This window comes from Acanthochromis polyacanthus, chromosome 11, assembly GCF_021347895.1.
Source record: "Acanthochromis polyacanthus isolate Apoly-LR-REF ecotype Palm Island chromosome 11, KAUST_Apoly_ChrSc, whole genome shotgun sequence".
Classification (NCBI taxonomy): Eukaryota; Metazoa; Chordata; class Actinopteri; family Pomacentridae; genus Acanthochromis; species Acanthochromis polyacanthus.
The window spans coordinates 22361290-22377546 of NC_067123.1; the positions used below are offsets into that span (position 1 = coordinate 22361290).

The 16257-nt window shown below is 40.1% G+C and overlaps 1 protein-coding gene across 1 annotated transcript; it reads left to right on the plus strand.

Annotated features, from left to right (window-relative positions):
* Window positions 1–1634: 1634 nt before the first annotated feature.
* On the plus strand, window positions 1635–15159 carry txlna (taxilin alpha). Its single transcript, XM_022198440.2, is given in 13 exon segments — window positions 1635–1745; window positions 2558–2750; window positions 4358–4606; window positions 4842–4904; window positions 4907–4932; window positions 6399–6534; window positions 6537–6568; window positions 9603–9797; window positions 9932–10051; window positions 10156–10230; window positions 10342–10434; window positions 10536–10631; window positions 12082–15159. Coding segments are annotated over 12 exon segments (1605 nt in total). The 5' UTR covers window positions 1635–1745; window positions 2558–2566; the 3' UTR covers window positions 12418–15159.
* Window positions 15160–16257: the final 1098 nt, after the last annotated feature.

A 16257-nucleotide genomic window follows, 5' to 3' on the forward strand; every position in this document is an offset into this window, starting at 1 on the left:
CCTTAAGGTGTAAACATGTTGACTCGGTGGAGGGAAATATTTCTGGATTTGCATGCAGATTTGAAAATAATACAACTAATGTGACACGTTTTCCTAATTATTGACTGAAGTTACTGAATCAGTAGCATTTTAAGGGAATGTTTTAAGATTTAAAGCTCAAACAGCAACATAGTAATGCAAAACAACATATACTTAGCTAATTTTGAGTGTTTTTGTCAGTTTTTCTTTTCACTCATGGGACAACATTTACCACTTGACCTAAAAATTGACATTTTCATGTAAAGTTATTCATACCAATGTCTTATAATTTAAATTTTTGACAAATTCTGGCTGGCAATGAAAGTGGCAAATGCTGACTAACAAGAAAGGCACTCGGAGGGCGCAGCACTCTGCCAAGGCTGATTAGTCGTATCATTTCCGATGGATAAAATCACAGCACTATAGAATGTGACCATTTGATATAGATGTACCCACAAAAAAACTTTTAGGGATCAGAGATCAAGGCCATCCTGGTAAATCAGAGAAATTCTGGTAGCAACATCTCAATCAGACACTGAACAAGGAGGACTCCACTTCCCTTAAACAAAAGATCACCTGGACAGAGAAGAAAGCTTCTGATTATCAGTTCTGTGTTTGGGCTAGACAAAAAACTGAGTTATTTGGACATCACTTTTGGGAATGTAATACTCTCTGGGTTTTTTTTTTTTTAGGAAAATCAAATAGTGTGTAGTACATGTCTTACTGTCTTTTGTCACTCAGACATTTATTTTCTATTCAGAAGAAATCTATAGCTCATATAAAACTTCACTCTGAATCAAAATTTGACATTAGAATAAATAATTCTCAACTTGACTCTATTTGGCCTTTTGGTGCATGGCTTAACACCATCTATAAATTTGCTAACGCAACCTGCAAATGGGGCTGCACAGTGGATAGTGGTTAGCACTTTGGCCTTGCAGCAAGAAGATCCCTGGTTCAAATCCCGGGGTGGGCCTGAGATCTTTCTGCATGCAGTTCGCATGTTCTCCCTGTGCATGCGTGGGTTTTCTCCGGGCACTCCGGAGAAAACCGGGCTTCCTCCCACAGTCCAAAAATATGCTGAGGTTAATTGAGTACTCTAAATTGCCCGTAGGTGTGAGTGCGAGTGTGATTGTTTGTCTGTATATGTAGCCCTGCAATGGACTGGCGACCTGTCCAGGGTGTCCCCTGCCTTCACCCGAGTCAGTTGGGATAGGCTCCAGCACCCCCCGTGACCCTAGTGAGGATAAAGCCGTGTATAGAGGATGGATGGATGGAACCTGCAAATGTGTGCATTTTGCAGATGCTCTTTTTTAGCTAATTTAATGTCAGCTTCATGCAATCCATTTAAGTAGCAAGTGGCTGCAAAGGTGTTCTGCATGGTTTAAAAGTGTGCTGAACAGGCGAGAGGGGAGAAAATCCCTTTGCATCCTTTAGAAAAACGCAATCAAGGTTGTTTTTTTGTTTTTTTTACAGTGGTGAAGGAAATATCCTGATCCAATAGAACTTTGGGTATGAAAAATTTTGGGCCTAACTGCATACATGTAGTATTTCCTAAGTCCTGTAGGTGTCGACACTGCTTCCGCTGAGCTGTGAGCTGCAATTAAAAGTTACACCGAAAAAGAAGAATCCAAAGTTATGACCGGAAGTGAGTTTTTTCTGTCTCACGCTGTTGATGAAACCTGCAGTACACAGATACAGTAGCTGTTTCCTCCTTCAGTCTTCAGGTAAACATTTCCATATTACCTGTGAAGGCAGGGCGTAATTCAGAAACAAGTACACGTGTTGTCTGCTTTTCTTTTTATGCTTTTCTGCCCAGTATACACGAGCTAACATTGGCTAACTAGTAGTCGTGCGAGCTAATTTAGCTGCAACTGGCGGTTGACGAGGGTTAGCTTGTGCTAGCTAACGCACTGGGAAATTTCTGTGGCAAGTGGGAAAGCGAAAGCTAGTGAGGACGAGGCAGGGTTTCGAGGAAATATATAGAATTTGGCCTTGATAAAAACCGATAAACTGTAATGTTACTAACGTAAACAGGCACAGTGTTTGTGTCAGGAGCAGAAACCAACTAACTGAACTATTTTGTGGAAGGTGTTGCAGCATTCCAGTAAGTGCAGTACATATTTTGGCATTTGAACATGTTTTTGGCTAAATTATGAAATTCGCCGGAGTGTTTGAATAGTCAAGATGGGCCAATTTTCACGACAAAAGCCAGTTTATAGGGCAGCGGTTATCTTAATAACATTTCAGTGTGACAAAACTGTGCTAATACTAACATCAAACATTCCTACACCGCGGAGCACAACTCTTGACAGCAGCAATTTTGAATTTATTTATTATCGGGCTTTTTGTGAAGAGAAAATTGCAGTTATGATGTTTAATTTATTTTTACAGAGTCATTTGCCTACATTTCAACACCGCTGCACCAGCAACCTTTGGTCAGATGTCCTATAATTATCCCATAGCATGTTAGTTTAATATTGTAATTCCGTGTCCTCGTCAGTGAGCTGAGTACCACTGGTGTTTGTACTTGCAACAGATACCAGAGATGATAAAACAAGACACGGAAGAGTCTGCCACCCAGGGCAGCGAGGATGCTCCACCCACAGCAGGAGGGATGGCGTCACCTGCAGCTGCAAAAGACAGCTTGGACAGCAACAGCCCCAAAGAGTCCGAACCACAGACGCCACAGACAGACACCCCTCCACAAGACCAGGAGGGAGGAGGTGAAGGTGAACTTTTAATTATTCCTGAAGAAAATTCTGTCTAGTTGGCAGGACTGTCTCTGTATCTCTGTTACATTTGGACATGCAGGGAGTGAACATTAGCCTATCTGAACTGTGACTGTCTAAGCATAAAATTACATTTGATCTGATCATTACATGGAAGAAATTTTGCCAGAGAAACTATGCAATAACCCATATCAATCTGTCTGTGTTTTACTTTATTATGTACTAATTCAAAATGCACCCAAAGTCAGTTAAAAGCTGCCGTTTTAATATTGTACCTGTTAGCACTCACATTTGCCTGTTATATGTTGTTAAAGATCCTTATAAAACCTCTTAAAGTTTGCTTACACCAGCCAAAGTAGAAAAAAAAATCTAGCAATTTTCTTTTCAAAATTAGATATGTGCTAATTTTTTAAAGTCTAGTAAGTCAGCATAATTAATTGCTTCAATGGACAAAAAATTAGTCAGCTGTTCTTTTAACAGAAGCATGTTTTTAATTTCTTTTTTCTGTAACAAATGTTTTTGTCGTGCGTCCCACAATACATGTCACTTTTAGCCTTCGGTTTTTTGTCATCTGCAGACAGCACAACAGTTTTCGGAAACTGCAGCAGCAGCAGAGTCTGACCAGTTTCCGTGAAAACATTTTAAATAACCCACTGCTTTGAAAATACTGGGAGTGCTTCAAATTGTCACTGGGGAAAAAAAGGGATTTTTTACACTTTAAAAACTTTCGATAGCATGCCATGGCACCGCAAGCATAATACATGAACAACTGAAGAGAAACACTTTACATCTGTTTGCTTCTCTCTTTTTCAGTGCCGACATTGCTGTATTTTTATCAAGCCGATTCCCCAAAATATCTGCTCTCGTTGTTCTGTTTGTGAACGAGCATCAAGTCGTGACTGCCTCGCAGCTCATTAAGATTAGATGTTAGTCAGCGGTCATTTTTAAGCTGTTGTTTTGCTGAAATCTTGGTTTTTATAACTGTGATAGTGTCCAATAAACTTACCAGAAATTAGGTAAACACAATAGCTTTGCTGTGAATTAAGTGATATTTACATACAACGCGAAGTTGCTGCCAAAGTCAGCCAACAGTTACACAAGGAGGAGGATCAAATGAGTTGCTTTAGCTAGTCAGTGCCTCTAAAATATCCGTTGTGTACATGTTCCGTTTTGTTAAACACCCATACCTGCTTTTACATTTTGCTAAGAGGCTTAATGAAAATACATAATTCTTTTGGAGTTGAACTGCTGACCTATATCATGTGTTTTCTTTTTAAATGTATTTTTATCTTGTTTGAGTTGCCAGGTTAACGCTAGTTTTGCGCTTTGATATGTGAACATTTGTTCACATTTCCTGAGCTGTATATACAATAGTCCACAGTTTGTCAAATAAAATATGTTGAAATTAAAAGTTTTTTTGCTGTTTTTGAAGAGTATGAACAGTTTAGATTAATCCACTAATCTGTAAAATAAACAATACAAAATCAATAGCAAAATACTTGTTGGTGACAACTGTACTGCTTTTGCCTCATTTTTTTGCTGTCTCATTCCTGTGTTTGACTGAGAGAAGAAATGCAGCTAGATTTTGCTTTTTCTCCACTGTCCAGGTGCGGAGGCTGCACTGTCGCAGTGTTTCACGGCTGACGATCTGAGCCGGCAGCTAGAGGACATCCTCAGCACCTACTGTCGGGTAACGATTTCGGACGACGCCAGTGCCTTGCCCAACGGTCAGTCACACAGCTCAGAGCTCAATGGCCCCAGTGAGAGGGAAGATGACAAGTCAGAGGAAGGCAAAATAAATGGTGCAGAGAAAGAGCAGAAGAAGACTCAGGAGAAGAAAAAAGTGAAGGGTCTAGGTAAGAAGAAGTTCAGTTTCTATGATGGATCTGAAGAGATTTTATATATTTATTGTGCTGCAGTTTGTAGTATGTAGAAAATGTTTAAAGTGTTTTAAAGTGTACAAATTTCAGAATTAGTGATCATTGCAGCTCTACTGGGACTAGCTCTCTAAAGAAACTATTATTTTTTATTGTCCAACAGCTCTGTCTTTTAATAGAATCCGCTGTTTTTTTACTTCTCCTTTTTGTACAGGCAAAGAGATCACTCTTCTTATGCAGACTCTAAACACACTGAGCACCCCTGAGGAGAAGCTGCAGGCCTCTGTAAGAAGTATGCTGAACTGGTGAGTAGTTAACACAAAGTATATCTTTTCACCATGAACTCTGACAGTTACTTCTGACAATAGCTTGTATATAAACAGAATAAATAAGCATGGTTTTAGGTATGTCATAGCTGTCAATGTCAGCTGTTTAGTAGCTCCTACAGAAAATAGATTGTTAATGTACATTGTCTACTTAAATTATTAGTTTTATCTGAATCATGTTAGTTATAATCCCTGCTCATGGCTATATCAACATATATGTCTGTGCCTGTTGACTAGAAGATGTTTAAATGCTGGCAGAAGAAGAAATGCTTTTTTTTTTATTTGTCACCTGAGCCCTTAGTTTGGTCAGTGGAATTTGTGTACTTCAAGGTGAGGCAGTGATCTTAGTCAGTGTCCCCTGACCTCAATATGTACTCCAGTGCTGCACAGGATACTACAGCCCAGATGTCCTCAGATGATCTGTTGGGGTTGTACATCCTGCAGTTTTTATTTTGACTGAATGTGTTTATGCGTGTGTTTCTAGCTGTGTGAGCATGAGGAAGCTGGTGTTTTTTAGGTGTCAGTGTCAGAGCTGATAAGTGCAGAACAGTCTACAGCTTTGTTAATGTCTGAAAGCAGTGGACGATGCAAAAACCTCCAAGTAGCAGTTTCATTGGAAGCTGATTATGTTTGTCTGAGGTCACATCACACTACAGTCTTGAACAATTTGTTAAAAGAAAAGTCATTTACTGCTTAAGAAGTTCATGTGATTGAATATTTCCAAATGAGCCTAGATTGATGGTATTCATGGCCCAAATAGATCAATAAATTGTAATCTTAAAGCATGAGTGTAATCAATAACAGCATCACATCAAATTAGAGCGTTAAGGAAATTCTACGATGTCGAGAGAAGATGAGGAGGCAGACGGAGATATTCTGGGGACTCAGATGGCTTAGGTTGAGGATAACGTTTACTGATATCAGGAGAAGTGATACAACAAAGCAGCACAATGATGTGAACACTGGCAGCATCGCTTCTGAGAATTCTCTTCAACTTTGGGGTATATATTGAGTTGGGAGGAAGGCCGTGTTCATATTACAGCCCAATATGGAGACAGGTTTTCCACTCAGTAACGTCAGACTAAACAATAGCTAATCTTGACCAAGTTGTGTTTTCCTGACCGCAGTCATCTCTCATGCATCTTCTTCTGCAACATCTGCCGCAGAATAAGGCCTAAATGTGCTCACAGCCTTATTGTGGGAGAAGCAAATAGGAACAGAGTTCAAAAGTAATAAACCCTGGGATAATTTGAGGGTACCTACCATCAGCAAACAGCTGCAAAGAAATACCTCAGTAAGGAGAAAGAGTAATTTTCCTTCACAGAGAGTATGCTTGGTAGATATCCTGCTTTTTAGAAAGACTTATCAGCCACAGGCATAATTCTGATCTTCAGTTGCTGGTGAAACACCTCAAAACACAAGTTGTGTGTGTGTGTGTTTAACAGTTGGAAGAGCACCGTAACACACAGAAGCAGATGAGGGTGCTGCAGAAGAAGCAAAATCAGCTGGTCCAGGAGAAAGACAACCTGAGGAATGAGCACAGTAAGGCCATCTTGGCCCGCAGCAAGCTGGAAAGCCTCTGCAGGAGCTGCAGAGACACAACCGCACACTCAAGGTACAACGCTGTCACCTTTATATAGTTTTATTAAATGTATACTCCATAATCTGCAAAGATTCATTGAATGACATGTCTTGTAGCTGTAACTTCTCCCTGAGAGTTCAACCTCGATGCATAACTCCGTTGCTTTGGAAGAACGGACAGCTAAATAACATTGATCAATTTTTCACATTCAATGTCAAGTACCGGTCACAGTGATAGCAAAGGGGAAATGAGTCGGATGTTTGACCTTCCTGTTGTCCTCATTTATGGGCACCAAAATATATTGTTTCTTTGTTGGAAAAAAAATCCAAAAATTCAGCAAAAAAGAATTCCCCAAATTTCTGAAAATTTGCCAAACCTTCAGGAAGAAAAGTCCAATAATTCCTTAAAAGTTGCCATTAAAAGTTTTATTCTAAAAAAATCCCACAAATGTTGCAAGAAACTTCTTGTAACTATTTTCAAAAAAATGAGTAAAAATCTTCCAAAAAAATCTGAAAAATATATAAAATGATTACGTATATATCAGTAAAATTTCAAATATTTTCTTTAAGAACATTCACAAAAAAAGTGATTTTTTTTTTTTTTTTTTTGGTGAATGCTCTTAAGAAACATTAACATTTCTTTTTTTCCACCAAAAATGTTCAAAGATTTCTCAAAAATGTTGAACATGTGAACATCAGAAGTTTCACTGTGAAATGTATTTTTTTTCCTCACATTTTCTAACTTTAAAACGGGTCAATTTTGATCCGCATGATGACACAGGGGTTAAAGCTGTTGGAGAACGCAACATAAATGTTCCTTGAGGAGACTTAATACTGTTGTAGCATAACCACTGAAGTGATTATATTTGTGCTTGTTAAAATAAAGGGGCACCACCTCAGTTTACCTGAGGAAAATTATCAATTTAAGTAAGAATCTCAAGGAGACTCAAACTGAGATATAATTGGTCAGTCTGATATCTGAAAGTCTAGAATTCTTGGTTGAAATTGACTTCTGTTCTCACACACAGAAAATGCACAAGACCATGGATTGGTCTAAATGAAAATATTTATTAACTATTCTACCAAAACAATACAGGTGAGCTATATGCAGTGAAACATGCAACATGTGTGTGTGTGCATGTATGGGTGTGTGCGTGTGAGATTGTGTGTGTGTGTGTGTGTGTGGATCAGATTCAAATCAGCATATTAAAAGATGAGGATTATGGTGACAGAAAGCCAGATAGCGGACGACCTGACTCAATGAAACAGTAATTTGGCCTCCGATCGATACACAAAAAGAACAAAGCGGCTGGATTTAAATAATCAACCCAGATCAGGAACAGAGAACTTAGTGGATCTTACTGTGAGCAGAACTGTCAGTCAGAGTCTCCGTATCCTGGGCCGAGGTCACCACTTGATGACGCCTTCACAACGCGACAGGACGTCTTTGTTTCCCAAGCGCTGTGTCGTTGCTATGGCAACGGTTCACGTCCTGCTCTGGGAGCTCGGTTCGGGACAAGTGGATCTGGACCAGCAGACCTCTGAGGCGTTGGATACTATGAGCGATGAGCAGAGCCGGTGTCCAGGGTTGATGAAAAAGTCACTTAATTAAAATGGTGGCTCTCGTTCTAGTTTAGCCGGTGTTGGCCGGGTGATGGATGTTGACTGGAGAGCCTCCGCAAAATTTAGGAAAAAGGAAAACTGGTTCCAGTTAGTTCTTGTCAGAAAAATAGATAAAAGAACAAAAACATTCAGGCTTGCGTTGAAAGTGAGAAAAAATGTCTATCTTAGATCATAAAAATGTCAAGAAAAAAACTAGTTACCAGAGACCAAACTCTGGAACAAAGGAGCTTCAGAAGATAAAGAAAAGATGCATCTAGAAAGGAAAAACTGAAAGGAGAACCAGCACGTTCTCGGAGCAAATCAAAAGAGGAAAAAAGAGAGGATGGACAAGGATGTTGTACGTTTTATCAGGGCTGGAGGGCCTGGGCCGAGTTGGTGTTTCTTTGGCGTGATTTTAAGTAATCTGATTACTCTTCCTTTGTCTTCAGGAGAAAAGGGAGATGATGTTTATCAAAACAAACTAAAACGCGTGGTATTAAACATGCAAACACAATCTGTTTATTCCTCACCATAATCCCGTCAACCAAAAGTGACACAATCATAATTATATAAGCTAACAAATCCGTGAGTTATTTAATTCATTCAATCTATATGTGAATGTGCTCTAGATACTAAATATATGTCACAGTAAAGATATGGTTACATGTCATACATATAGTAATGAATAGCACAAGTTTCACCTTTTACATTGTTAATGGGGATAAAATTCAGAGGTTAATAATGACATCCATTCCAAAATCATCGTGTCCTCCAGCGTCAGTAGGGGGCACTGTGGGACTGTGGAAGAAATTGGATTAAACCAGCAAATGAATAACTCTATGTTCATATAACCCACAGATATGAATTTTGAGTATGTGATAGAGGAAATGCTCACTGTTACTTTGGTAAACCTGAGAACACAAAATACATGTCAGAAACAAACATGTTAGTTCATTTATGTTTCAAGGTAAAACTGTGACACTCTCAGGCTTTCCATGTGGGTCGTAAAAGTTTTACGTCCAGTTCTTATCAGATCCTGCTAAAGGGAGGCAACATGGCATTCCTGGGGGAAGGAAGGTTAGGTCTGGATAAATGTTGATTAAAAGAAAACATTCGCAGCATAAAGTGAGAGTCATTGTCTTTTAAGTTGTTTTTCAAGATGTCAAAGTTCTGCAGGGAACTCCATCCCACTGCAGGAGGTCTGAATGTCCTTTGCTGTAAAAGAAATACCCAGTTTTCTTCCACAAACTGAGGGTTGTGAGACCAGAATCACAGATGTCCAGCTGTAATTCTTTCAGATAACGTGCTTTTCTCCTGGGAGAGGGGAAGATTCTGGATGTGGGTTCTAGTTTGATGTGGGTTCTAGACCCCCATCCTAAGAGAGTGTGTTCTTATCCAATTTGTCGTCTCCTCTGGAATTCCAAAGGCCAAGCGTGTACGCTACACTGTCTCATTTCCTTGTGTAGGAAGAAGGAATGCAAAGAACCCGTTTGGAGGAAGAGAAAAGGAAGGAGGTGACTTCTCATTTCCAGGCGACACTGAATGACATCCAGGCCCAGATGGAGCAGCACAACGAGAGAAACGCCAGCCTCCGACAGGAGAACACAGAGCTGGCTGAGAAACTGAAGAAACTGTATGAACAGTACAAACTGCGGGAAGAAGTGAGTGAGCAGTTTTAGCACATCTGCTTGTTTAAAGTGCAGCATGCGAGTTCTCATTCTCATGTCACATTGCCACATTTTTACTGAATGTGTGGCATGGATTTATTTTTCCACCTTTATGTATCCTCCACCAGCACATAGACAAAGTGGTGAAGCACAAAGACCTGCAACAACAGCTGGTGGATGCCAAGCTGCACCAGGCACAGGAGCTGCTGAAGGAGTCAGAGGAACGCCACGACAGAGAGAAAGATTTTGTAATTATCCATTTTATACCGATAAACCTAAAGCCTCCAACAAGGACTGGATTTTTCCTCACATATACCTGTTTCTCTTCCCTTGTGTGGTTCTCCCTCTGCAGCTGCTGAAAGAAGCGGTGGAGTCTCAAAGGATGTGTGAGCTAATGAAGCAGCAGGAAGTTCATCTCAAACAGCAGGTTTCCTACGAGTCTTTACTTTTCAGATTTGTAGCTCAGCATGAGATCAGATTGAAAGTGAAATGTTTTTGCCATTGCTGTTATCAAACCTGTGTTGTATTGATCTCCTAGCTGTCACTGTACACAGAGAAGTTTGAAGAGTTTCAGACCACTCTGTCCAAGAGCAATGAAGTCTTCACCACTTTCAAACAGGAGATGGAGAAGGTGAGGTCTCTGTTCCAGTGAGCTCGTAAGAGAGAGAGAAGAACTGTGGGTTGCTGGGTTTACCTGCTGAACCGACTGTCTTGTTTCGTTTGTGCTTACAGATGACTAAAAAGATCAAAAAGCTGGAGAAGGAGACAGCCATGTATCGCTCCAGGTGGGAGAGCAGCAACAAGGCTCTGCTGGAGATGGCTGAGGAGGTGAAACAGCTTTTGGTGTTTATGCTTGTCATGTCTCTGACTCTTGTTGCCCACAGTGAAAGCAGCTCTCTGAAATACTCAAATCTCTCACCTTGTACTGCTCTAACTATGAGAGAGGCAGTGTTGTTGTGCTTCCTTTTCATTGCCTCAAACTCGTTATTTTAACAGAGGTACAAAGAAATCTAGTTGTATCTGTGAACCCTTGAATTGCAATTTGCTGAAATGTTGGAGAATATTTGTCCAATGACCGAACCTAGCTTTAATAGCTCCTGAAGTGTTAATCCATCTACAACCAAAGACAGCAGATGTTGGCCCCAGACGTCTAAGTCATGCCAAAATATCTGCTTTTTTAAATGCATTTAATCTGAATCTGGCAACAGCAGCGAGGCAACGAGAAGCTCTGATGCTGACGAAAAAGAAGGCATTCTTGGCCAAAACAGAAGCAGCTCTCCTGCTGAAAACGCTACAGCTGCAGCCCCTGACAAGCCCAGGAGGGACAGACCTTCATCCAGCATTGCTATTTGAGTACTAGAGACCGTTATGTGGCTCTACAAGCCTGCTACTGATCAAATTAGCTGCAAAAATACACTTAATTTCACTCAGTACATTCTTGTATCCCTCTATCCACAGTTATATTCAAGGAAACGGTTACAGAGCACTGATTGAACATACATTGTTGATACACCGCTCAATCCTCATTAGGGTTGCGGGGGGCTGGAGTCTACCTTAGCTGACTTATCGCGAAGGCAGGGGACACAGGGGACACTCTGGACAGGTCACCGGTCCGTCGCTACATATAAAGACAACACTCACACCTACGAGCAATATCGAGTAATCAGTTAACCTCAGTGTGTTTTTGGACTGTGGGAGGAAGCCACAGTACCCAGAGAAAGCCCATGCATGCACAGGGAGAACATGCAAACTTAGGAAGGTGGGGGATGTGCACCAAGGATCTGTTAGCTAACCACCAAGCCACTGTGTAGCCCTTTATCGAACATAATGCAGATAATAAATGACAAGTAAAAGATGTTTATTATGAATTGGCATACACAGAGAGCAATGGGAGAGAGAAGTTGACGGGGAAACGTTCGACCAGTGCTGCAAACCCACATCCCAAAATAGTAACCTTAGGGGAAGCTTTGGATTTTAATTGAAATCAAAATGTCACTGGGACAGAAGCATTGTATTTCTAAATCCTCCCATGTGTGTCTTACCCATAGAGGCCAAGACTGTTTTGGCATTAGAGTTAAGATACGATTTCACGTTCGTGTTTTAGTGGATTGCAACAATGAAACTATATATATGTATTACTTGCAACTGATCTGGAAGAGGGACTTGAAGATATTTTGAAATATTGTGATAGATTGAGTTTGTCTCTTACATTTTGTGTAAATGGATAAAACAGAACAACCATCACAGCAGAGTTTTCATAACTTGTGTGTGTCCACAGAAAGCTGTGCGGGACCGTGACTTTGACGCACTTCAGGGGAAAGTCCAGCGGCTTGAGAAGCTGCGGCGGGCACTTAAAGTCGAGCGAAACGAGCTGAACAAGAAGGTCCAGAACGTCAGCGGTCAGCACGGCGACACGGCAGGAGCCCCCACCTCCGACCCAGGGACTGACTCGCCCTCTCCACCACCTACAGACTGTCTGCTGGAGCCCGGCAGCTGTCCTGTCCCAGACACCTCCTCCTCCTCCTGCTCCCACACCTGCCACTGTGACCCCGAACTGGACACAGATACCCTACTAGAAGGGGCAAACGCTCAGCCTGTTTCTGCGCAGGAATGAAGCAGCGCTGCTCTCACACTCTCCTCCTTCCCCTCCAGCGTCAAGCCACCAAAAGATAAGCCACCAGCTGCAAGCCACTGCTCCACGGCTGGATGAAGCTGATGTTAAACACTGGTCTAGAAGCTGATCGGATAGTCACACCTTTGTGTCTTTTATGTTGGGTATCTGAGCGACGTTTAATAGAAGGGTTAGCTTGTGTCCTCCCAGTGTCCTCTGAAGGCTTTCTGAAGGTGAGAATAAAGTTGTGCTTCACCTGTCAGTGTATTTACATGCACAATGTAACTTAATAACTGTGACTAACCTGATTAATGTAATAGCATTTACATGGTTCGCAATAACCCAATTTCCTCCAATAATTAGATTGTCATGACTCATTTAATAGCTGCTTTAGCATGTGCTTGCAAGCCCTCCAGGCAGCATCTTATTATCCACAGAAATTATAAGGAAACCAAGGGCTTTTTTTGGACTCAGTCTGCCAACCCAACCCAAAAGGTGTTTTTTTCCCCCCTAATATATACACCATACTCATGGGTATAAAATGTCTGAGAAATTTGAAAGATTTGACAAGTTATTGGACTCTGATGTGCTTATCCCAGCCTCAACCATACCTTCACTAAGAAACACTGTTTCCATGATGCTTGCAATAATCAGTAACAGCCTCATTATTAGTGTGCGTGTAATTGCACTGACTACCTTTGTGCGATGAAAAAGTTCAGACTGTAAGAATCAAACTTTACCTATTTTAGCTGTAGGCAGTTTCCCCAATGAAGTAGTCCCGTTGTGCAGTATTCCACTGCTCCCAGCTCTCCTGTAACATTTGTAGCGTTCTCTGGAAGTTCTGTTATGTAAACATATCAAGAACATTTTCAGTGAGGCTGAATCTCCGTGTCAAAGCAATGAAACTTCAACCTGGGTTTCATTTTGTTGAACCTGCATGTGATCGCCAGTTTGTCAGACAGCACACAGCACCTCAGAGTTCGCACTGAATGTTCTCCCTCAGATGCCTCAGAATGTTACAGTAGAACTCGGCATTGACAGTCCGACCTCAGGGCACTTGATTCCTGACTCACGGTGCACAACCACGTGAATGATGAGTATGCTTCCAGCGTGCTTCTCACCTGATCGCGCCTTTTCTGGTTTTGAAAGAGCGGCTCTTCCACTGTCAAAATTGCCGTTTCTTCTCTTGATGCTAGCTGCAGACCCACCTCTCATCAGGGCGGTGGTCCTCCACATGAAGGTTGGATCATCCAGCTGCTGACTGACACAGAATGCGATGGTTTTCTCTCTGCATGCAGGAATCACAAAACTGCACCTGCCAGTTGTCACATAAAAGTGTATAACACGGGCCCTGTTGACAGTTTCAGAACTTTTTGATCGCACCATCTAAATATCAGTGCTGCTTGGGGAGACACAAGCCAAACCAGTTTATTCCAAGAGGACTTATCAGAGGTTGAATGGTGTGTGTGTGTGTGTGTGTGTGTGTGCGCGCGTTCCATCAGTTTGTGTCATTTGCACCTTGAGTCTGTGTTGGAAGGGGTTTCACTCATAGCTTGTGTAACTTCATGTTTGTCGGTCAAAGTCTTAACAGAGATGTCAGTTTATTTAGTCAGTCCTATTCTTAACATCAAAATAATCTAGATTTCTACATATTTTTGAAGGAAAACTTTCATTCTTTTTTTCATTCAGATGAAATGTTTAGAATTATTTACAATATTTTTTCTGAATTTTCACACCTTTACCAAAATGTTTCTCTCTTTTTTTTGTGTTGGCGTCACACTGCTTTATTTGTTCAGCATTTTTGTTTGTGGTCTGTATTTATTGTTTAGCATAATCTGTGATATAGAAATGTATGTATCTAACAGAACATGCTGTACAAAATATATATCTGCTTATTTTGTATTAATTTAGACCTTTTCTAAAGGTGTTACTTTTATGACCAACTCTTCATTCTTCGTCTTTTTGAGTTCAGTTGCTTCTGGCTGTTTTCTCGGTTGTTTTTCAGTCTGCTTATATCTTTGTAACAAGGACCACTTTGATCTAACTCCATCTTTGTGCATTTGTTTGTGTGTGTGTGTGTTTGATTTCTGTGTTTTTATGATTGTCTCCTCCAAGTCCTGGTAATTGCAGTAGCTTGTAATCAGGTTTTAACAAGAGAATGTTCAAGGACCTCTATGCAACGCTTGTGTTTTGGTTTTTATTCTGTGGCAGTCTGAACTGACAAGCACTTAGCTGAGAATGTATATTCATTTTTTTCCACTGTCCTGCATGGATGTACTGTAAAAACAAACATATCTCACAGCAGAACTCTATTTCTATTTCCTTTTTTAGACCATGTTTGTTGAGCTACTCTTTTTTTGGTTGTCAATGAACGTCATCTTCTGTCTGATGCTTTTAAAAGGTGCAACAACTGAGCCGAGTGGGAATACCTAGGGGAAAAGAATCGTAGTTTTCACCACCAAACGTGTCCATTTTTCTTCAGACATTCTTTTGTTCTACTCAAAATGTAGCATCAGTAACACACCTAATGGAATCGGTCATCTTCAGCTGAAATAAAAACGGCAAACCTCATTTCTTGCATTGTCCCACAGGACACGTTCATTGTTCCCTGAATCCTGCAGTGGATAGGGAGGTCCATCGACCATGAGAAGGAACCAAAGATGTTTCCTTTTTTTTGTCTTTTGCAGTACTTTTATCTGACCCTGTATATTTTGTTTCTTGTTCAATAAAAAATGTAACGGTGTATATTTTAGTTGATGACTTTGCTTCTTTAGAAAGGACTTCATATTTCACTGCAGGTTTCAATGTGAGAAAGACTTATGCAGCAAATGGTCTCTGATGGAGATTGTTAAATTTGTGAGCATTTGGGCACCTAGATAGCTCAACTGGTGGGGTGGGCGACCCATGATCTGGGCTACGCTGTAAAAAAAAAAAAAAATTTTACGGTAAAATGCCAGCAGCTGTGGTTGCCAGGACACCACTGTAAAATTACGGGAAAACATTTTCAACATTTGTATTAAAGAAATGTATTGATATTGTTGATTTTACAGTTAAAAATGTGATTCATTTCATATTTTACTGTAAAAAAGTTTTGATCTTTAAAAACTTTAAAAATGTACTTGAAATATGATATAAAATAAAGTTTGTGAAACTTTTAAATATTACATAAATATTTCAATTATCAACAGAACAGTTTGTGTATTTAACATTAAATATATGTATGTCGTCCAAAAAATGTCATAGTATAGCATGTCGCTCTAAAAACGTCATAGTATAGCATGTCGTCCAAAAAACGTCATAGTATAGCATGTCGCTCTAAAAACGTCATAGTATAGCATGTCGCTCTAAAAACGTCATAGTATAGCATGTCAATCTAAAAACATCATAGTATAGCATGTCGTCCAAAAAACGTCATAGTATAGCATGTCGCTCTAAAAACGTCATAGTATAGCATGTCGCTCTAAAAACGTCATAGTATAGCATGTCGTCCAAAAAACGTCATAGTATAGCATGTCGCTCTAAAAACGTCATAGTATAGCATGTCAATCTAAAAACATCATAGTATAGCATGTCAATCTAAAAACATCATAGTATAGCATGTCAATCTAAAAACATAGCATGTCGCTCTAAAAACGTTTGATTCAAAAATTGTCATACTCCAGCATATTGTCAAAATAGTATGTTATTCAAGAAAACAGAGTATAATATGTTGCCTAAAAAATGTCAGAGAACAATATTTTATTGTACAAGTAAAAGTATAGAAATTTTTAAAACTGTTCAAATATGTATATGTTGCTAAAAAAAAACAAAAAAAAAACAGTAATTTGTCAATTAAAAAAGCCT